This window comes from Prinia subflava, chromosome 5 (assembly GCF_021018805.1).
Source record: "Prinia subflava isolate CZ2003 ecotype Zambia chromosome 5, Cam_Psub_1.2, whole genome shotgun sequence".
NCBI lineage: Eukaryota > Metazoa > Chordata > Aves > Passeriformes > Cisticolidae > Prinia > Prinia subflava.
This window is the reverse complement of record NC_086251.1, coordinates 46973891-46997370: the sequence shown is the minus strand read 5'-3', so window position 1 is coordinate 46997370 and position 23480 is coordinate 46973891. Positions and strand designations below refer to the sequence as shown.

The 23480-nt window shown below is 40.9% G+C and overlaps 1 protein-coding gene across 1 annotated transcript in view; it reads left to right on the top strand.

Annotated features, from left to right (window-relative positions):
• The window catches only part of TTC7B (tetratricopeptide repeat domain 7B), a 123880-nt gene extending 108351 nt beyond the window's left edge, over positions 1 to 15529 (top strand). The window contains exon 20 of the mRNA XM_063399203.1: positions 14548 to 15529. Coding sequence (XP_063255273.1) covers positions 14548 to 14769 — 222 coding nt within the window. The 3' untranslated portion in view covers positions 14770 to 15529. The remainder of the gene's footprint in view (positions 1 to 14547) is intronic.
• Positions 15530 to 23480: the final 7951 nt, after the last annotated feature.

Genomic DNA, 23480 nt, shown 5'->3' with positions numbered 1-23480 from the left:
TGTGGCTTCTTTTTGCTCTGGTTTTGAGAGCTCACTTAAACATTGCACTGTTTTTTAGTAATGTATTTTTATAGGTGATAAAGGTAAACTGCTTCTATAAATCTTGGTTTCTTATCTTACATTTTTACTTGGTAGTAAGATAAATTCAAGAGAAGTTAACTTCAAACCAGAACTGAATGTGAAGTACATGGATATAGAAATTTAAAGGAAGAAGGATTGCTGCTTTTATTATACAATGAGTGGTTAGTTTTTCTTAGGTGTTTTGTTCATGTCCATGCTTTGGTGCATCTTCCTACAAATGAGAATCATCCTGGTTTTGAACAAAAATGTATTAAGTCTTGTTTTGTGTCCTTAGGGAAATTGAAGACTATTGCAGTCCCTAACTTGAATTGCTGAGCACAAATGTAACTCTGGAATGTTCATTTACGTGTAACCAGGGTCAGTTTTAGAGAACTAATGTCATAAATTTTCTTTTGCTGTTATGTTGTTTGTGTGCTTATGTAATTACCATTAGATGCAATAAATAGTTTTGAGTAAGACTTCTCAGGCCAGCTTTTCCCTGAAGAGGGATAATACCCTCTGGGGAAGATCAGTTTGGTAAGAAATGGCAAACCATAACTCAGTGCTCCTATTCTGTGATTAGTGGGAGGTAAACAAAAGAGGGCTGCTTAATACCTTGAGGTGTCACAATGGTTGTAAGAATATATTACTGTCCAGATGTTGAAGCTGAATGTAGTTGTGTACTAAGATGCACTTCTCGGGGTCTTGGCAAATTGAGAAAACGTTCTGCATCTCACTGCATTACAGCTTCTTTCTGCTAATGGCTCATGTGTAGTTTATATATTTGTGGCTTTTTCACACTAATCTGAGAAATCCTGTGTTGTGGTAGATGGGATGTGATGCTTCAAGGAACCTGGCTTCCAAGAAATAGCCCTTAAATTAGATTGGAAGTTGATTTTAGGAACACCTTTCTTAAGAGCTGGTATAGAATTGAAGGAAAAAGAAATATTAGAAAAACACTGAGATAAAATGGAGTGCTCATATACAAGAGCCACGTATCTATACATAAAGCATTTGACCTGGAAGAAATCTTCAGTCTTTTAGTACTGCTCAGATGAATAAAGCAAAGCAATTCATTAGCAAAGCACTTGCTTGGCAGAAAACATGAACATTGTTCACACTGTTAAAAGCTGAGCCCTGCAAGGAAAGACACTACCCAAAACCACTTGAGCAATATAGAGTGCTTTAGTAGGCCTATTAGGATTCAAACATTTGATTCTTTCTGTTTCTTTTCTAAATACTTTGCTGAAAAATCCCAGAGTTTTTGAATGCTTTCCTGTTATCCCAGGAACTAAACTTTGCAGGTGAATTTACAAATGCTTCTTTTATGGATGTACCTAAAATTAACATGTGAGTTCCATTTTTTTCCTGGTTCTAATAATTAATCTTTAATCAGTGATGCTGGTGAAATGATTTCTTGCAACTCAGTGTGTTTAACCTTCCTTAGCCACTACTAATACACTGTTTACATCTCAGACATTGAATTTATTACTTAAGACCAATATCCTTAGGAAATCAGGCATATGAAACCATTTTTACTACCTTTGTTTCCTCTGGACTGATGAGAAAAAAAAAAGGCTTGTGCAAATATTACAAAAAATAGAGGCAGGAGAAAAGGCTACCAAGGCTTTTTCATTATTTCAGAATTTTATTAGATATCAGCAAATACACAAGAGTGAGCATTTGTAAATTCACCATTGCCACGATGTAAGACGCAGTCATTAGAAAACCAAACCAGGCTTCACTGTGGTCAGTGCTGTTAAAAGTTGACTTTTTAAAATTATTCCAGAACATAGCATAATGTATTTTGTTACATTAGCTTACTTAGCTGTGTTCCTGCATAGTATAATATGTTTAGATGAAATGGTGAATTGTGAGTGATACAAAGACCTTACCTTTAAAGGGCTATAGAAATAACAAAAAAATCATGTGGATTCAACATTTCTTCTGTACAATACACAGTGTGAAAATGGTTTCAAAGCTCCAAATCTACGTGGACAAAGTTTGTGTTAGGTAGCACTTTGGAAGAACACTCGCCATCTAAGGATGCTTGACATCTATCAGAAGTGATCTGACTACTAAAAGAAAGATTTTGCCCTGGCTTCTGAATTAAATATCCCTGATGGTTAGTGGGTTTTGCTGTTTTAAAATAAAGACACAGTTTAAAAAGTACATTCTCTCATTTAAAAGCAACCCCCTTATTTTCTAAATGGGTGCAAGTAATAAATTAAGGCAGATACATTGTCGTGTGTTCACAAATGTTCAAAAGATAAGCAGGTGAACCTCTATCAGCTGCAAAGCCATTTCAATTTCCATTTTTCCATGGTCCTTCTTACAGTCTATCCTGACAGCTGACAGTAGCTTCTTTGGGATTCTGTCTGGTTTTTAATTTATGACCATTTGAAAAGGTGACAGCCACACTAGCATTGGAACAGATGGTATTGTGAGGGTCACGGACCCAAAGATTTACCAGAGCGCTATGAAATGCTGTGACACAAATGCAGTCTGTGATGATGCTTTGTCATATTAATTGAATGCCTAGCCACAAGTTGGTAGGTTACATTTGCCAGAAATAACTGGTTCTGATGTAAAGTATAAACCAGTAGGAAATGCGGTCAGATCTATTAAAATAATTGACACATCAAACTTAATTTCCTTTAAAATTGTGATACAGTATGAGCAGCTGGTGATCCCTGGAAAATAAATGAGGTAGCTTTAGCTTGGCCATCCAAACTCACCTCATTTGCTGCAGAATCAATGCCTAAGCTACAAAAATGTAGGGATGTGTTATGAGTAGGTGTGGTCTTTCTGCTGTGTGGATTACATTTGATTTAAAATAAGATTTATATCTGAATATTTTTGTGAAGATATATCCGTGGATGTTTAACACAGTAGTTGGTAGGAAATGTTTGTATCTCACCTCAGACTCAGCAGCTCAGTTAAGTTCCAGAATTCCCACCTTCCCCACCAAATCCATGCTGTTGCTGAAGTTCTTATGCCATGAAAATCCCTTCCTTGAAAAGTGGAAGCTGCTACTCTGCATTTCAGCTCTTTACTCAGAGAGCATTAACTTCCCAGTTTGCTTGCTCTGATCAAATCCCAGCTTTGTGGGGGAGTGCCTTTTCTGTCATTCCTGTTCTTCCTGCCAACTGTGCTCCAGTGAACTAGAAAAGTGACTCAAATGGACAAGGCTCTTACACTTGGGGAAGCAGGGCTCAAATTTATTCCAGCTGCCTGTCAGCTGACAATAGTAAACCAAAGGAGAGGATTGAGGGAGAAACAGCATTTGGAATTACATTTTCTCTGCAGATTCCAACCTTGTGCACTAATTTATTATACAGTTTGAAAAATGTATTTCAAGAGCCATAAACCAATGACAGAATATGATTTAATGTGCAGTGTCAATCATAGCAGTGATGGATATCCAGTTACAAAAAGTCCATAACTGCAGGTAATATTTTGCCTCAACCCTCAACAGGAATGTGATGTTCATAATGGATTGCAAAGGTGAAATTAGCAGTGGAAATGAAGGTATGGAAATGATGACAAATACGTGCTGGTGGAGGAGTATGGAGGGGTTGACCAGAATTCTGGAAGAACTAGTTGATGAAATAACTGAGGTTTCACTAAATATTGCTTTATTTGTTAGCAGAAAATTTTAAGTTCATTTAGCTCTACTGAGCAGTTCACCTCTACTCAGTAAGAGGAGTTGCATGACAAAGCCAAAGTTTGATTAAAAGTGAGACTTGGAGACCCTTCAGTAAAAGAAATAAAATAATTTTCAGAAATGCAAGAGCAAGACAGTATGGAAATGACTGAGGAGGACAAAGAGCTAGGGCGGTACTTGATCAGAGCTGCATCTCCATTGTGCATGAGTTGGCCAGGCACAACGTGAGACATCATCTTGTCCCTGTTGTCAGCATCATCATCTTGTCAAGAGTGCAGTCTCACCTTTAGTTTTGTAAGCCTACAGATTCTCCTTTCCTTGTGGAATGGTGGTGTTTGTGCTCCACTGGTTGCTTTATGGACCCAGAACAGAGGCTGCCATGGCCAGTGAAACCTGCTGGGGCTGGTCACCAGGGCAATGAGTGCACTAAGGCAGAGGTTTCACTCTGGCTCCTCCCAGGCTGGGGCTGTGTTACCCCAAGTTGGGCTCTTGTAACCCCAAGTAACGTGGCTGGATGGCAAACCTGCCCTGTGGCCTGCCCTCACACCTGGTCAGTGCCGAGGCGACTGCACGGCAGTGTGGCACTGGAAATCCCTGCTGCTTTTCCTGGGAGGAGTAGGAAACTTTACTAATAATATATGATCCTTGTAAACATGAGAGGAATATGCATAATCCAAATAAGGCTAAGTGGCATTGACACTGGAGCAAATGAAAACAAACTAGCTGGGGAAAACTTTGGGAAGATGATGTGAAGAGGATTCCTAGCCCTTACAGGCTAAACACTGTGGAGCTAGACAACAATGGGATAAAAATGAGAGACCTAAGAGCACTCTTCTGATCTGATGTTTAGTAAATGGAAAATACTTACTTTTTCAAGTTTTAGATAAAAAATTAGCAATTTTTTATTACACACACAAAAAAACCCTAACCAGTTGAGAGAAAATATGATAGGCTTATATGGAATTTAATTGTAAAACTTAGGTGATGCTTCAGTTCTACTAATCTGTTTGCTTCCCTATCAGTGCTAGCAAAAGCTGATTTGTTGAGGTACACTGATGTTATTTTTATCTCTTTAATAATTTTTCTCCAAATACTGCTGTTTGAGCTTCTCTTTTAGTTGTCAGAAGCCTTTTTCTGTAGTTTTCAGTATGTTCAACTTCTTCCAATTTAGTGCAGTGTAAGTCAGTATATGGGGAAGTGTTTGTTTTATTTTTCTGAAAGTGCTAGAAGCCCTTTCTTAAGCAATGGTTAGGCTCTGGCTTTTCTGACCTGTGCCTGATGGTGCACAGATGGGAGGCTGTGGGCCCTCCCATCGCACTGAAAATAGCTGTCCCTTACAGAAGAATCTGCTGGCAGCTGTCCTGGCAGTCTGGCAGGTTAACAGCTACCTACAGCTTCTGCCTTGCCTTTTGGAATCCAGGAGAGAGGGGGTGCCTTCCCCCTCCTCGGGAGGACGGCCCTTCCAGAGCAGTGTGCTGAGCCCGAGCAGCAGATGGCAGATCACATCTGCTTTGCAGGAGAGGAAGTGCTCTGTTTCCTGGGGATGCTATAAAAATATATATTTATTAAGGTTGTGTTAAAAATAACCTTTTTTTTTCTTAGAGGTTACTGCAGTGCCACTGTAGTATAGTGCTGCTGTGCTGTCATAACACTTTTGAAACAGTGACATTAGTCATAGTTATAACATATGTATGTACATATTTTTATATGCAAAAGTCTCTTTGGCTAAGGGCAAAAGGAATAAAAAAGTGAATAATGTGCTTTAATCTATGAATTTCTGTTTTATTTTAGTAATAAAAAGATTGATCATCTTTTATCTAATACTGCAGTTCTGACTTTGAATATTTAATACACCATTTTTCAGAATATGTGAGAGAAATGCACATGCATAAATTCAAAAAGGTACTTCAGAAGAATATCATTCACTTCTGATTCCTTTTCCATAGTCTCAGAAGTTCAGACAAATAAATGCTAGTTTCTGTAGTACTGAGTGTGTACAAGCATGGACTCCAAGTGCTGGCTTTCAGTACAGTGGCACTCTAGCTAAAGATCTCCAGAGCTCTATTTGAACTCTGACAGTTCTATTAATTATAAATTTTACTCAGAGAATCTAATGCTGGCTCTGCAACTCTGGTTTTCCTTTGATGCAAAAACTATGCCCCTAACTTCACATTGATTTCTTCATTAAAACATTTGATCAATTTTTCTAATTACTATTTCCAGAAGCCACATACAACTTGTAGTTGTTCAGAACTGTCATTAATGAAAAACAGCTTATGAAAAGTCTGTGTGGTATTTCTAGTTATTTATTCTTTTGTTTTATCCATAATTGACTGATGGACAGAAAAGCATTAATTTCTTGACATTGTAATAGTTTGGCATGGAGCACAAGCTTTCAGAACCAGGAACCTTCAGGTGTTCTAAACTGGAACCTAGTTATAGGCAGTGGAGTAAGTACTCTGAGTTCCTGGTATCCTCAGTTCTTGTGAAAAATCCAATATTTTGCTCAAATAATTGAATATTGACTCAGTAGGCTGACTTTGAGGCTCCTCAGTTCAAAAATCTTGGTCTGAGGTTTTCTGTTTGTCCTGTTTGGCACTTGTGGGGTTTTTGGAGGATTTGGGTAATTCTTTTCTGTTTTGGATATTGAAGCTTCTATGTTACTCCTAGGTTTTGAATAACAGAAATACACTTTGCTATACTTCTGACCTTCCACTCAATACTGGAAAAATATTGGCATCAATAACAAACAGTGCTTTGGAGTCTCTGTATGGAGCACCATGATCCAGTGGTAAACTTGGCCTTGCTTTGAGCCCAGGCAGTGTTGAAATACAGCTACAGATTAGAATGATAAAGTGGCAGGATTTCTGTAGGGAACACACTGTGATGTGTTTATATCTGTGAACAGCCTACATAGGGCGAAGGGTGAGGGTATGAATCACAAAAGACAAGAACATACCAAAATACAGAAATTATATGGGCCCATTTCATAAACAGCACTGTGTGAAGCTGTGATCTCCTGCACCCATTTTCATCAGAGCTGTATGTATTTTATACATCTAGGAAATCCTCATTTCTGGTTTGTGGAAACGATGAGAAGACAGTGTGGCTTCAGTGCTGGGAGGGGGGAAGGGAAGATGCAGTGGTGCCAAGCTCCCAGGTGGAGGAGGTGATCCAGAGACCCTGCATACACTTCAGCATCACCTCGTGGTGTCACACCTGGGACAAAATGTAAACGTTTGCACCAGGTGACAAGTGCTCCAAGTTTAGGACTGGCCATAATCTGAGAACTAAGGCTATACTTAATTATTCCCTGATGCCAGTGGTGATGCAGTACTTGCCAGAGCTGCAGCCATCTGACTTCTGAAGGGAGAACCATTGTGGGGTTTCTGTGTTGGTAGCCACAGTGTATAAAATAAGACCCTCAATGCAATTTTCCGATGGAGATAAAAAGTTAAATAAGCTCTGGAGTCACTAGCTGCTTCATTTTATCATAAGGTGTTTTATTGTTTCCAGTGTGCTTGCTATAGTCAAATCAGTTCTTACAATGTAGCCTGGTAGTCATGCTATTTTTTAAAAGCTGATAGGATGTTCACATAAGGTGTAAATCAAAATTACAGCAGATTATTGCAAGAACATGTTGTTTTAACAGGAAAAGAGGTCCCCCAAGAGCTTCCATCTCAGTGGAAGGCTACAATCAGCAGTTTTTAAAAACAACATTCAATTTTGAACCTTTCAAGGAACTAAAAAGGCAAGCACATCCTTGTGGGAAGGGGTCAGTCAATTCCAAGGGAGTTATGAGCACACAAATGTACTCCTGACCACGCGGGTTCGTTGTTTCGTGCTGTTTCATAGGCGATGTGAAGTTCAGCGAGTAACAAAGCCATAGTTGTTGTTTTAAAAATCTGTTGCCAAGCAGTAGGTTTGCTCCTAGCAACAAGTGTTTTGCAGCAGGGAAAGCAACAGGATACCTTAGGGGGTATGTTAGAACTGGGGGAAGGGCAGAGCAATAACAAACTGGGGCTCCAGCAGGGCCACAGAGCACACAGAGGGTGGCTGGGCATGGAGGAAGGCCAGGGAGGGCTGAGGCAGAGAGGCACCTGTGCCACAGGTGATGATCTGGGATAGGCTCTGAGCAAAAGGGTTGGCTCAGGTTTGGATTTGGTCATCAGCTGCTTTGTTTGGTTTAGTGAGTGATTGAATATAGTATTATTAGCTGGTTGCTCTCATTTAAAAAAGAAAATCCATACTGAGCCGCTAGGAAGTTTTATTTAGACCGTATTTGAAGAAATATGCTTTTTATTTTTCAAAATAATTGCCTTGTTATCAAAAATAAGATAAGTAGTTTTTATTCTGCATTTTGGAAAGCAAATTACATGTTTCAGGTTTTTTTCCAATCAAAAAAAAAAGTGTTTATTATCACCTTTACTTGTAAAGTAAGTATAGTGGGGTCAATCCAGTTGGTTTTAAACCTTATAATGCGGCCACCCTTCAAAATCCCTGCATTAAAGTGCAACCTGCAGATACAGAACTATGTTTATTCATCATTTTTCTGACGAAATGGCTTATTTCTAACTGATGTGCTATGTCACAATCTTTTCATACTTGCAGAAAATAGTCACGCACAATGACTCAACATGCATGTGCCTTTGAAAGGAGTTTGTAAATTATTTCTTATGCAAAGTCATACTTTGACTAGATGGACACATTTCAGCACAATGTCATCAGCTAAAATGAAAATAGGAGAGCGCAGTGTATAAATAATGTTCTGTTTCAATCTATATAAGTGTAAATTGTGATTATAGACTACATATAAAATGCGTATTTTTATCACAGAGATTGGAAAGTAGATGTAGAATTTTACTTACTTTTTCCATGTATCATGCAAATTCTTCTCATTTTGCCTCACTAACACTTCTGTTTCATTATTATAGCCTAACACTGTCAAGTCTCTGGTAAACTTTCAAGTTTGATAGATCTGTTTAAAAATAGCAGCCACCTTAACACTTGCAAAATAGGCTGAAAAAGCAGCATGTAACAAGGGGCAGTTTTGTGTTGCTAAAATTACATATGCATATGGATTTGCAATGCATACATTGTACATTAAGTTTTGTAACTATTTATGGTCATAATCCCTGATTTTTAAGTTTATAGATAGGATGGGGATGTTTCTGGCATGTCCTTCTGCTATCACAGCCTAAAGTTGATTATCTCTTAGGCTGGAACCTACTTAAAAACAGTAGACAGCGAACTGGGAAAATTATTGTGAAGTTGGATGAAGGGAGTTCTTTAAATATTTTGTTGCTTTTAAAAATCCTTGTTTTCTACATGAGAATAGCTTTGTCTGCTTATACATTATCAGCTATTAGCTTATTGGGCTTCAGCAGGTCATCAGCAAAACAGGCACTGTTGTTCTGTCTCCCTGTTCTTATCATTAAAAGCAAAATTAGTCAATTTTTAATTTTCATATGCTTATAATGTTTTCTTATTGCTGTTGTTTTTGCAAGGCAAACTTTTAGCTCTGAGGGCTGTTTTTTAGCTAAATAAGATCTGTATCATAAAAATATAGAAGCTTTTTAGCAAACAAGTCATCTAACAGACCTGTCAGGAATAAATTAATATGAATATCATATCTGATACTACTAAAATTTCCATACTTGAGACTTCTGTAGGTCAACAGGCTGTGTTTCTTTAAACATGGTGAGAATCCCTGGCACTTTTTTGTGTGTTAAGTCAGCCACATTTCTTGTTCTCTCCATTTCTCCCATTTCCCAGTTTCCTTCTCTGTAGAGAGTTCAGCACCTCCCTGAAAAAGGCAAGACTGCAAACAGACTCATGGTCACAGTTCCCCTTCTTTTTCACTTTTAAATAAATGTCATTGCTTTTGAGAACATCTCCCACTTCTAGTCTATATTTTTCTCAGAGAAAATAAAAATATTCCTCTTGATATGAAGTGAATAAAGGTAAAAAATCTCAAGTGGTGCTTCTGTTGAGACTGAGAACTGTTTATTTTCAAGCATGGTGGAGAAGTAGTCAGACAGTTAAACTTTAAGGAAACCTCCAGCTCTCTTGAGACAAAATTTTTGGTTAGACTGAAGAAACCACAGTAATCTTTGTAGTGTTACCTTTCTGCCCTTTTTCCCTCTCCAGCTAATGCAAATATGGTTTAGCATTTTATGATAAAGCTCTGGTTTTATGAGACATATGATAGACAATAATTATGACTGTAATTTTTCCAAAAGTAGTTCCACAGGAAAAAAAATTAATGTTAGGTTCTGATTTACCTAGAAGCAAGTAAAAAAGTGACCTTACCAGACTGCTCTAAATGGCTGGTCCTAATAATTTTTCAAACAGCTGTTTTTCAAAATGAAAAATTAGTTATTTGTAGAATTTTAGTCCTATGTTTATTTGTCTAGAGATGTGTTTTGCATTGACTGTTTGGTTACTCATAATGACAGGTTAATTTGCAAAGAAAAAAGGCCCATCTGCAGAAAAAGATACCTTTGCAGTGAAGACTACACTACGTGCTTATTTTAAGCAATTATGGCTCTATACAATTGCTTATTACATGATGTTGTTCAGGTTCTGAGTCATGATATTTTATTAATAAATAATAGTGCATTTTCTAACTGAAAATTTTATTTGAAGACTTTAATGCTCCATTTGGAAATCCAAATTCATTTGAATGTTTTCCTTCTAAAAGATGCTTACATTTGTTGAATGAACAAATGGGCCCTGTTTGACTGAACATTGTAAATAACAGTCCTTGGAGATACATTTGGGTGAAATAAGCAAAGAATAGCAGTTTTGTATGTGGGGAAATGGAAAATGAAGTGTAAAGGGAATTACTGAGGGAGTCACCTGTGCATTTTACACATGTAAAATCATTGCTCAACAAGAGGGAGATTTTGTGACTCCAGACTGGGTGAGAAAAGAATTGGCAAGACCTTGAAAATAGCCTGTGGCAAAAGTTGGAAGCACTTTCCTCCCCACTTTGCTTAATTCTTAGAGGGTTTTGTTCTTTTAGGATGTGAAGTTTGTGTAGGACCTCTCTGTAGTGACAACAGTAGCTCCCTGTCGCAGGCAGGGACTGTAACACAGTGTTACACAGGGTTACACAGGGTTGCTCTTTTAGAAAGCCCCTTTGGAGAGCCCCTGGAGGCTCGGAATTGCACAATCCCTTTTACTCCCAGCTCTGGCTAGGCACTGTAAAGGGCTGTTGACCTTTCCTTGAGCAGAGAGCATCTGAACTCCACAGATCTTTGAGTATTTTTGATTATTCAAAGTGACTGGTATAAATATCAGCGGACTGGAGACATGAAGCACTGGTTTCATTGGTTGTGATGATGGCACAAAAAAGTCTCTTTGTTTCTTCAGAGATTCTCTTCCTTTTCTGCCTGTGCCATTTCTCATTAGAGCTCTCTCTTGGAGTTTTTTCAGTTCCAAAATCAGCCCCTACAATGTAGAACTGACTAAAAGAAAAATAAGGTTTGCCTAGAGAGTTTACAATATACAAACATCCTAACCATAGAGAAAGTGAAAGCCTTAACACACTTAGAAGGGATCAATGATTTGAGCCTCAAAAGAACCCTGAAATTCACAGCCAAACACGGAGTAAAGTAATAAACAACATTTGTACTGAGCTGCAAAATGAAGAACTCTGCACACATTAGAGGTTTTATAACTGTGTTAGAAGCAAATGTCATACATTTATTGTTATCTCATGTGACAGAGATTCAATAGCAGGAAAGATCGTGTTTTCTCCTGCAGATGCCAACAGTTGTCTCAAACACCTCTGTCAAGTATTGCAGCATTCTAAAATGTACAAAGAATGAATAGGTTGCCTTAGATTTCTGTAATTCCTTTGGAACTTATTGGTTTTATTATATTTTGTCAAATTGATGTTTTCCTACCGACAGTTCTTGTTATTTACACAAACTGTTATATAGCGCTTTTTCTAATTGATTCAGGTTCCAAAATTCCTCTCATATTTTATCCTTTTAAAGATTTATAAAGAGGATACAGAAAAGGCATTCTGCTTAGGTTTTAAGGTGACATGCCAAGTCTTAAGGTGTGAACCATATGTCACTTGGGTAGCCCTCTGTGTTTCTGCAGAGCTGATGTGCTGTTCAGGCCCATCTCGAGCCATGATGCAGGAGACTTTACATTATTCTGGAGGTAACTGTTGTCTGTACATCTGCTGCTAAATAGGTGAAGGCCAGAACTGGTAGCTTCCAGATTTTGTTTCCAGTTAGGAAGCAGAGGAGTGAAGGACTGGGACAATTTATACTGATTTCTGGGAAGTCTTAGAGGAGTTTTGGGTTGGGAAGGGGGTTAGTTGGGTGGGTTTTGTTGTTGTTAGTTTTAGTGGTTTAGGTTTTTTTCCTGGAGAGTTAATACAGACAGCAAGCATATGCTGACAGCTGATAAATGGAAGTTAATTTTCTTGGATGGATGTTGGTGTGAGGTCACCAAAGGATATTGCTGTGTGATAGACATGCTTGCTCCTCTGCCTGTGATGTGCAATGCTTAATAGAGCAAAGTCAGGCAAGCCCTGCAAACAATTTGAAATGTTCTGTGACTCAGAATTTTAATGAAGTCATCCGGGAAGGGGATTTACAAACTGGACACTTACAATGCATGACATCTGACCATCATTCTGAGAGAGTTCATGAATCAGAGGGTATTTTGTGTTCTTTCTCTAGATTACTTATTTGAGTTCAGCCCACAGCTACAGTGATCAAATGTCACTATCCTTTTAATGCTCTGCATGAAGCAAGTCTAATTTTCTATTGATGCTTTGGAAGCAAAGCTTGTTGTCCCAGGGCTACCACCTGAGGCAGGAGTCTTCATACCACCCCAGGCTGTGACACCAGTGAAAGATGGACTTTCAGGAGGCACTCCTTGAGAAAGCTGTGTCCCCAAAACATGAGGGGACAGTATGCAATCTCATTGCCCACACAAGGGTGGTTTCTTCACCACTGCTAAACACTTATTTCAGCACTAATGCTTGTATTCTTAGGAAAGTATAACAGCAGACAAACTGCCAGCATTTGCTCTAGTTCTATCACTTGGAAAGTCTCAGCTATCCTTTTTGCCATACAGAATAGGGCAGATGTGACGTAATATGTGTCTCTTCCTATGAACAGGCTTATATCTGCAAAATTTGGTCTTTCATTGGTCTTGAAAAGAACAGCTTGTATCCTTAGCAAGCAGGGGAAATGGTCTCGCATATTTAAGAAAAAAAGTATTAGCAATATTCAAGTAGTTCACATGTTTAATTAGTATAAAATACACATATCTGCACCCCAAAAAAGGAAGGCTTATGAAAATAGAGACTTTTACCCTGAAAAATAAGAACACTTAAATTCTATTAAGGTTAGGTGCATTGCAGTGACACCAGCTTTGTGTATTCCATCTCCTTGCTTCGTTTTTTTTTTGTAGTTGCACATCTGATACCTACCAGTCACTGGCAATCACTTCACTGCAGGGAAAAAAGCACTGACCCTGAGAGTTATACAGTTTTTGTATTGGAAGTACTGTTCACTTGCTCTGAAAATGCTGACTCAATTGACAGCTCAAAAAAAGTCCAAACCCAGAAAAGCCCTCTAGCACCTTTATGTGAGAGCATCTGCCAGGCTGATAGAAATTAGCCTGCATTGTGTTTCTTTATTCTCTTGCCAATACTGTACAGCACTCTGTATTGTTCTACAGAGCAGGGTGTGCTCAGTTTTTCTGTAGGATGGAGTTAACAGTCTTCCCAAGCTGAAAGTCAGCCAGGTGGGCACAATTCCAGAAATGTATGGTGGATAATTCAGAGGCTGCATAGAATGTCAGTGCTTTCTAATCATCGGTGCTTAGGTTAATAAGGATTTGAGAGACAGATGTACAGAGAGATAAAAGAAACTGTGGTCCAAGGAGAGGGGGCTGGGAGGGCAGAAGTCACAAGACCTCTCTAAGCGTGTAATTGGGACACCTCTCTGCAAAACAAAGATTTGTGGTCCATGTGTTTTGCAATACAGAATCACAATGTTAAAATGCACAATATCATTAGGATTATTATAATCCCAAAATAAAGCTCTCTTACTGGGTCATTCCATGAGTTTTCTGGCACAGTAACATAGCTGAATAAAATGGATGGAGATTTCCATGGCCTCATTCAGCCCATATCCAAGCGAGTTTGGACATGCTCTGGATCGTGTCGTGTTGAATTGGATCCCATCTCACAGAGGAAGATAGAGGATCTGTAACAAGGATGCTCATGAGGAAGTTCTGTGCCTGCTGGTCCTTTGTGCATTGCTGGGGCTGTATTGGTCCCTGTCCCTGTTCCACAGATTAAATCAAGCACCGTGGTTGATGACCATTGAGCTGAACTCAGTCTTGTTAGAGCCATTCCCGAATGCCCCTGGTGCCGTGTGTGGTCTCAGGTGTTATAGGGCATGAGCTGGGAGTGGAGATGCACAGGGAGGATGTGAAAACTTCAGGGCACACACCTTAGGACTTCAGATAACAGGAGCTTGCACAAAAGCCTGGATACTTTCTGCTTCTTGGCAAATAGGTGGAGTTTTTGTTATTTAGTCTTTTTTTCCTGTCCAAAGCCACTTGACTTTGTTGGTGTGGAGTAGCTTGCTCCTGGTAATTTCTGGTAATTTCTGCTTTGGTAATTTATTTTCTTAAATTTAAAAATTAAATAAAAATTGCATAATCTAACACTTTGAGCCAAAGAGCTGCCTACCCTTATTTCACTGCAGTGACCTTGTTTGAGCTTCAGGAAAGCCCTACTGGCCAATCTCATTCATTTTCCCTTTGTTTTCCTGCAGGCTCTGATACTTCACCAGCTCGGGCGCTATAGCTTAGCAGAGAAGATCCTCAGAGACGCTGTCCAGGTGAACTCCACAGCGCACGAGGTGTGGAACAGCCTGGGGGAGGTGCTGCAGGCTCAAGGCAATGACGACGCCGCGACCGAATGCTTCCTGACGGCGCTGGAGCTGGAGGCCAGCAGCCCCGTGGTCCCTTTCACCATCATCCCCAGGGTCCTGTGAGACCAGCTCTCGGTCTTGACTTCTGGGTGAGCTAACCCAGCGTAGGAGACTGCCTGGTGACTGGTTAATTTGAGGAACTTTAGAGCTACAGGTAACAAACTCCACTCTTTTGCAGGAACGTGGCCAAAGCAGGGAGGTGCCACCATTTGTTCATGTCAGACTGAGAGGACAGAGTGTAAGCCAGAGCCAAATCACTCATATCGCCTGCAGTTTTGCCCTGGTAGTTTTAAAACATCATTATATTGTTCATGGATGATGTGCCATATTTTGTTAGTGAAACTTGAGTGTTACATAAAATTATAATGGAATCAACTACCAATTGTAGAATAAGTTAAGATTCAGTGGCAAAGCAGACTATTTTTAACAAGGCTGTTAATAAAACTGTTCTCTTCCTGCCTCTCAACCTCTTTTGGCCCAAAGTAAAAATGTGAATTTTCTGTTTCCATCTCTATTTTTGTCCAGGCCAGAAACTGAGTTGACTTTTTGTTTTTAGTTGTTAATAACTGTGATGTGTGGCTAACTGTTATCTAGAGCAAAGGCTGAGTACAAGAATATTTATATTTTACCAATGTATGCCTGTTACAAAAAATATATTAGTTATTTAAGTTTAACTTTTTTATGTGAATTCAGAGTTTATTTATCAATGGAAATATGTAAAAAGAAGCCTCAAATGGAATATTTACCGACATTCCTTATACATGAACCCACACTTGGCTAAATGGGAAGATTATGTTAATAATAAAATGATTTTTAAATGGAACCTTTCCTGTGTCCTGGTTAAGAGTCTAGGGGAAATAGATGGCTTGTGAACACATTTTTATGAGGTGGTTGGCTGGCCTAGAAGATGAACAACATCAAAATTAAATATTCTGAGGCCAGTCTAGAGAAAAGAAGCTGCTATACCCTTTGCCAGTGGTACTGTTACCTTAGATTTCAGGTTTCCTTAAATCTTCACAACTCCTTTTTTATTCCTTCCACTCCAGCTCTTGATGAAGCCACATTACACTGCCTCTACATAATACATGGACATTTACATACACCTTGGTAGCGCTTGGAAAAGCATGTTAAATATTTATACAATATTCTTTAGGTTTTTTACTGTTTCATTGTTCTTTCTCAACATCTCCTGCCCTTTGTGTCCCTTGAAAGGAAAGTTGGCTGGTTTAGTCGACAGGTGCTTGCCAGAGCTCCTGTGAGATGTGTGGAGAAGAATCATTGTTGCAGTGACTGTTCAGGGTGCTGGGGTAAAAGTGCCCGCTCATTTACAGCATTGGGCACGTTTGGAGCCTGGGGAGAGTTCCAGGTTCCCCATTAGACTGGATGCTCCCTGGCTGATTTGTCTCAAGAAGTGGTTTTAAAATGCTTAGCACAGGAGAGCTGGTGATTCAGGAACGCAACAGCAAATGTTGTTCTTTGTCCCTCACCAGAGCTTACGTGCTTCAAACACATGAAGGATCCTCACTGTGGCAGTGTGGAGCCCCAGTGAGCATCTTCAAATGGCAGAAGACTTAAACCTGGGGAGCTCTTCAGTTTTCCCCCTGGCATTTCAAATGCCTGATAGGCTGAGGATACTTTAAAATTGTATCTGCTTGGTATTTGGACCATATGTTCTCTGTAAAATGGACCAAAAACCTGGAATAGGTAGAGTTTTCAAATCTATCTGAAAGGCAGTAGAAATTGTGTCATCTTGCTCACTGAGAAAAGCATCGGTTTTGTTTCCCCATTTAAAGTCCCTGTTTGGCATTTTTTCTTCCTACTGTCCTTGGCTTTCTTTTTCTCTTTTCTATTTGCCAAATGTTCTCTTTTCTAGTCCCAGTTCATAATTTGTGTTCTGGCCCTGCTGTCTTTTGGCATCCATTACATGATACCAAAAAATAGTGCAAAACCTGTATTTGTTTAATTCGGTTCCTTCTGAGCTCTTTTCCTGTCCCATTTCCATTAGTTAACTTGTGATACTTTTCACAGGAGTGCTCCTTCACAGTATTGACTCACCTTTTACTATAATATCAAAGCTTTTCTATCAAGGCAGTTCACACCTAGATCTGAGGCAGGTGGTCTTTCTTAACAGAGCTTCAGACGAAAGTAGAGGATAGAGTTCTGTAACAGAATTCAGCTTCGATTCTTCTCATTCTGTTTCAAGTCCTGGCCTCTTTTGATAAACTCCCAGTGTGGAAAGGTTAGCAATCTAATTGTGTCATGTCTTTTATTAGTGGAGAAGTTGTCACTGGTGTTGTGCATATCAGGTGAACCTGAATATGTTTCCTTTTTCTTGCACTGGAATCAGTTTCACTATAAATCCACAAGCTTCTACCTCTTGGGAATAGCCTCAGCTACCTATTTTTAAAAATGGATTATCTCTGTAAGGCTGTACATGTAGGAATATTCAGACAGAAGTGGAAATCCTTGCAGCATATGAATTAAACAGCATGGCTTGTTTAAATGTAGTTTTCAAGTTAAAACAACAAGTCCCTAGGTTTTACAGCTGCATTCTTTTTTTCTTTTTTTAAAATGCAGTAAGAAGGCCAAGATATTTTTATATCTGTTGTAGTTGCTGCTATACAGAGAGATCTGCCTTTTGCAATCTGCTCTCAGACCACCACAGCTTTTCAGTCACTGGAGTGAAGGAAACAAAGCCCATGTGCACAGCCAGTGCTGGGAATTCTTCCCTTGGTGCCTGTGGGTGGGTGTCGTCCTCATGGGGGCTGCTCCTGGACTTTGTGGCTGGCAGAATCTCCATGTGGGGACACAGTCTGTGTGTGCTCTTGCTCCCCCAGCCTGTGGCAGGGATAAGAGCTGTTCAAATGATCAGTGAGGTAAGTCAGGGGCTGAAAACCACGCCAACCCTTTGCTCCCTTGTCTCAAGGTTTTACTAACCTTTGGGTGGGAGCCAAGAAGAGTAAAATGGGTATTAAAGTGCTTGGTCAAGCACTCATATCAATGTAGGGACAAGCTGCACAAGCCTGAGATCTCCAGCATTTCAACATTACATACACTTCTCCTAAATTCTAGTCTTAAAGATGGGAATAGTGGGTTTCAGAGGAGACTCCCTTTATTCTGCAGTGTGCTTGTGCTACTCAAAGTGATTAACATTTGGTTTACTAAGCATAAGCTAAATTGTAGCAGCAATCTCTGTTGCACTTGATAAAAGGTTTGGCTCTGCAGTGCCTGCAATAAGAAAATTTATCATTCAAGTTATTGGTCAAAGTTTGTCTCTAATTTTGGGGTAGATAATCATTTTTACTCCATGATTTATTTCATTTCTACTTTTGCTTTCATGATTGATAGAGAATCACAGGAACAAGAGAAACAATCCAAGCAGAACTAATCCAACTGTATCTTTGAAAACTTTTGTCATTAATTATATGCATTTTAAACATCAAAGCTATTTTTAAAATTGCTTTAATTTTCCTTGAAAATCTGGTTTTTCCTGAGTAGACTGTTCTACCCTGGAATGATAGCAGAAATTTGGATATATTGGAGTCCCAGATTTACCTTGCTAATTCTTTGTTTGTTCAGTTGTCAGTTGTAATGCTATTTTTCTCACAATCACCCTTTCTCTCCTCTAGCATCAAGTTAAAAAGCTTATATGCTAAAATATGCTTTGAGCAAGTGTACTTCTCCAGCATTTCATCTGTTTAACCTCATCACTTCCACACTGCCTTCTCTGATCTCACTGATGGGCTGTGCTGGACTGTGTTACACTTCCACATGCATCCACATTGTCACAAAGACTAGCTGGTAAGGATTCTACTCATGGATAACAGGAAAGACAAAGAATGCTCAGCTCTTGTCCTGTGTGCCTGTCATTGCCAATCGTGTGAAATTTGCTGGGAGTCTCTCAGACTTGCAAAGCCATCAAGCGGGCTCAAAGAAATGGGACAGTGAAGTTGAACCTAAGGAAAATTAGAAAGCTTTTTGGAAAGAGGAATGTGTGTGGGGTGGGTGTTGCTCAGACTTTGCTCTTCCCCATTGCAGCGACACACGGTACTCATATGCTGGTTTGTCACCACCTGGGTCACCTGGCCTTTCCAGTTCTCAGTTTAAAGCACCTTTTAGCCCGTGTGTGTTGTCTCTCCAGTTACTATTTCAAAGAGAGAAAACTGTGCCTATTCATTTCTAAGTCCTTTGAAAAGATGTAACTGCTTCTGTGTGGCTCCTGTTCCATGCCCAGTCACGGGACAGCCAAGCAGCAGGCACCACTGCCCTGGCACTGCTTTGGACATCCCAGAGTGCAGCAGCTGCCAGCTGTGCTCCTCTGGGTGTGTCCCTGAAGCACTGCAGGGGCACACAGCAAAGCTCCCCAAGGCAGGAGGGAGAGGACTTTGGCCTTTCTAAATATGCCTTCACTTAGAAAACTTCCTTGGAGGGACTGAATGTAGAAACCTATTGTAGACATTAAAGGGTGATGAAATGTGTCACTGCTGTTCTAAATTCTCTTCCTTTGTATCCTTACATGAAGCAGGGATCTCTGTAGGAGAGATGACCCTTGTCTGCTTCATCCAGGTATAAATCTCTGCAGCCTGCTCCCCCTATCCTCACTGGGAGTAGCATGACTGGCTTTTGGCTCCCTCTCTGCCTCTAGAATTGCCTCCCCTAGGATGTGATGCTCTTCAATGTGAAATTACTGAAGGCTCCCTTTCTATCTGGCTTGAAAAAATTAATTGATAGACAATTAGGTAATTATTTGGTTATTACCACAGTGACATGGCTTTAAGAGCATGCAGGGTTAGTGTTTTTCTGTTTGTTTCTACAGCTGAGCCCCCTCCTCTGCGAGGACAGTAAAGCTGGAAGTCCTTCTGGTGGGTACAGCTGAGGAATAAACATCTGATCAGCACACGGTGCCCTGGGCTGGCTCCCAAAGAGAAAAATGGACCTGCTTACCAATTTTTAAGTGGATGCTTTTCCTACACACATGCATGCACATGCTCACAGTTACAGAGAACCATGCCACAGGTGCATCTTACAGCTATGGCAGAGTTTTGAGAGGAAGTTCCTGTACAAGTTCACTTTAGCTCCTGTAAAGCTTTCTCCTCTATAAACAGGCTTCATTTTTTTTTTGACAGATAGTTGGTTGTGCTACAAAAGGAAATTCTGGCCCCAATTTTCACTTCCAGTGCATGTCAGATGTATATCAAATTATGAGCCTGAGACATTGTTATTATTAGTGCAGACTTTCCTAAGATTGTTGTTTTCCAAAAAGCACCAACTACTAATGTAGGACTGGAGGGGGCAACAGAGGCCATAAAACATGCCAAGTTGCTTTCCTTTTGACTGTCTTGCAAAAATAGCTCTTCATTGGAAGTAAAACAGCAATCTTCTAGCAGAAAAATTATTTTTTAAAGGGTCCCTTCAGAAATGGATTTTTATCTTTCTTCTCCTTAATACTGCAGTATTTTAGGATAACTAACTCCTGTGAGCTGGAACGAGAACACTGCAACCTTCAGGGCAGGGCCTGTGGCCAAAGGACCCAGCAAGTGCCTTCACTGACACAGGACCTACACACTCTTAGGCTAAGATCACTTCTTGCCAGACGTGTCCTTCAGGAGCAAGCCCTGCTTGCTTGATGGTCCCAGTGCCCCTCTGCTGCAGTGCTTGCCCACGCTGGTGGCCTCCTGCAGGAGGGCCCGTTCCAAGGAGAGGCCTCTCCTCACAGGGCAAGGACTGGCAGCAACACGGGGAGCACTAAATCACAACACACCACTTTGGAAGCAATTATTTCATGGTGTGCACTGAGTCAGCCACACTGTATCTGAGAGATTAAAAACAGAAAGAGGTAGGCACAAGCTCCTGTGGCTTATGAAAAGCCCCCAGGAGGGCAGACCAGCAGATGCACACAAACCTTGGTACAGCTTCCATCTTGTTCTCGTCAGAGAATTCTGGCATGTTCTTCATTGCTTTAGGTTAGAGACTTCACGTGGAGGACCACGTACTGCAAGGCTGAGCTTCAGCAACAGCAAGGGTTAATCAGAACATGGTTTGGATGCCAGGTTATGGTGCAACTTCATCTCATGCCTGACCCAAACTAAGCAGTTGCTGTTGAACAGAAGACCTCCTCCCTGTGTTTGCTTTGCTCCTGTTATGGCTGGTTAGTGTGAGGCTGCAGGGCGAGCCAGACCAGCCCACTGTGCTCATGGCCTTTGCTTTTGGGGTTGTGTTTTCAGTGGAAGTGGGGAGGTGATGTGAGCCAGTTTCAGAAATAGATGGCATTTAGGTGGGTTGGATTATGCCTCTTTAGACCCTGCACTATTGTTTCCCTCACTGTTTTCATCAAACCAAAAGCTGAAGTAGGGTGGCAGTTCCCAGCTGGGTCTCACCCACTTGGAAAGTAGTTTTCCCATCCTGGCCACAGAGCACCACACTTGCCCTACGAAACACAACAGGAAAGAGCATGGCAGGTTCTGCTCCCAGCAGAGATGCCTTTGCTGTGAGTAGTAGCCTGATGTATTATGCTAATGATGTCTCTTGTTACATTACAGTTTGAAAAATAGAGACTGGGTGATATTAGAGATGCTCAGGAAAGTTAAAATGCGTTCATTACAACTGTGATGGTAATAATCCGTACAATAAAAATATCCAACATGCTTATGGGGATGTTTCTTGTTCAGAAATGATATGGACTTTGCTCACTGTAGCTAACCAATGCACTATGATAATTTTAAATTAGTGTCTAACAGTAGCCTAGTCTCACAGCTTCCAGCCTTGCCAGGAGGGCAAGGAAAGAGAAAAGGAAGCACAAATCATACAGGTCACAACTGAGAAGACTCAAAACAACTCTTATGGCCAACATACCTCAGAGCATATCAACCTCACCCTGTATTCCTTATCTAGGATCCTTATCAGACCTTGATTCCCTCTCTGTAGAGGATTTGAATGAGAAGTGATGCTATTGCACAACTATTTCCTTTCCTGGCCCCAAACTGGACTTAAGTTGTAATTCTTGGCCATTATTACCACCAAACATTCAGTGCTGTGTATAGTGGGTTGCAGTTTTTGACTCATTCTCTTGCCATAGGCCCAAATTAGGCCAGTGTTAACACAGGGCTCTGGCACATGAAGGAGGGACTGTCCCATCAGTCTGGCTGTGCTTCTGAGACAGCTCTGTCAGCATCCAGCCTTCCCAGACATTTCTAAATAGGATTTTCACTGGCAGTGATATTCTGCGATATTGGCAATTCAGCCTTAGCTACATTTTACTTCCCACTATGCTGATATTGATGCTCTTCTCATGGTGTGATGCTTCAGCCTCCTTTCTGTGCAAAGCCCACCGTGGCTCACTGGCAGGAGCTGCCTCCATCCCGCTCTCTGCCCTCGATTTCCCATTTCACTGGGACAGGCTGAACAATGCGCTCCCGCGGCTTTTGTGTCCTGATTCCTGGAAGAAGGCATCCTCTGGAGAGCAGCTCACTCGGCCTGAGACGCTCAGGCACAGCGACAGCTGCAGCCTACGTGAAGCAGGGGTGGTATAAATAGCTTGCAAGAAGAGGGGCAGGAAAAATTACATGGTATGGCACTATGGCCAGAGCTGCAGTATTCAGGTTCAGCCTGATTCTGCACTAAGCTTGGCTTGAGCCAGCATCAGAGTTATACTGGGAGGAACTAAAATTTCCAGTTTCCCTCATTTGGTAAAATTCACATTTTTAAGTAGTTTGCAGAAATTTTACTGTGGTACCAGTGACTGTGAGTGTTAGAGCGTTAACTTAGTGACTGACTTAGAAAAAGAAAAAAGGCTGTGTATTCTGCAAGTCAGGAACCCTGGGCTTGCCCAGCTTCCCTCATTAGGCTTTGGCAAGGGCCTTATTCCATATGGCATGTAGCTTTTGGGAGTCCTTCCTCTTTGCAGGACAGCTTCAGTGGTGGGGGCGTGTTTTCTCCCCAACTCCTCTCCTTACTCTGCTGACTGAGTGCCTGTCTTTGTGCTGTGGGAGCTTTAAGTCCAAACACTCCCAGCCCAGATGAGACAAGACAAGACCTGAACTACCTCATCAGCTGGGTGGAGGCTGTGATTTCTGGGCCGTGGTAGTTCAGCTGGCATGGCCTGGGCACATTTGCACAGCAGGCCTGAAGGGGCTGCAGCAAAATAGTGCTGAAGTTTTCTGGGCAGGAACTGAGTGTCTCACAGACCCAGCCTGAGCATCTCCAGCTGTATGTGGTGCTTGGTTTATAGGACACACAAACTCCCCTACTGACCAGGAGACCCTCAAGGATTTTTAGTGCTTCAAGCCTGATAACCCCCTGGACGTGAGGTTGCACTCTTGAATAGTCACCTACACTTGCTGGGTTTTCCTGGTGGATTCAGCTGAATTCCACTGATGCCTGCAGATTACCATCCAGGAGAGATGAAAATTTGTTAACTAAACCCTAAACCTTGGGCAGGGAGTGGAAGTGGAACTGAATTTCACTGTTTGCATGAAACAAATCCACAGGCTGACAGACTTGAGAGGTTTCATAAGCTGATATTTGGGTGTGAACAATAGTAACCTTCACCCATGACCTCAGTGTGGAAATAACAGCTTGGCTGAGGCCTCCCTTGTGCCCCCAAAGGGGAGCACCTGCCAGGCTGAGCCACCTCACTCACCACACCAGCTCACTGCTCCACAGCCAGAGGCAGGCAAGCTGGTGAAGGGTTGCAACACACTGGAAGCCACATCTGGTGACAACTTGTGCCTGTCACTGCTCTGCACAGATCACTGTGTCAGACAGACACGCAGCTT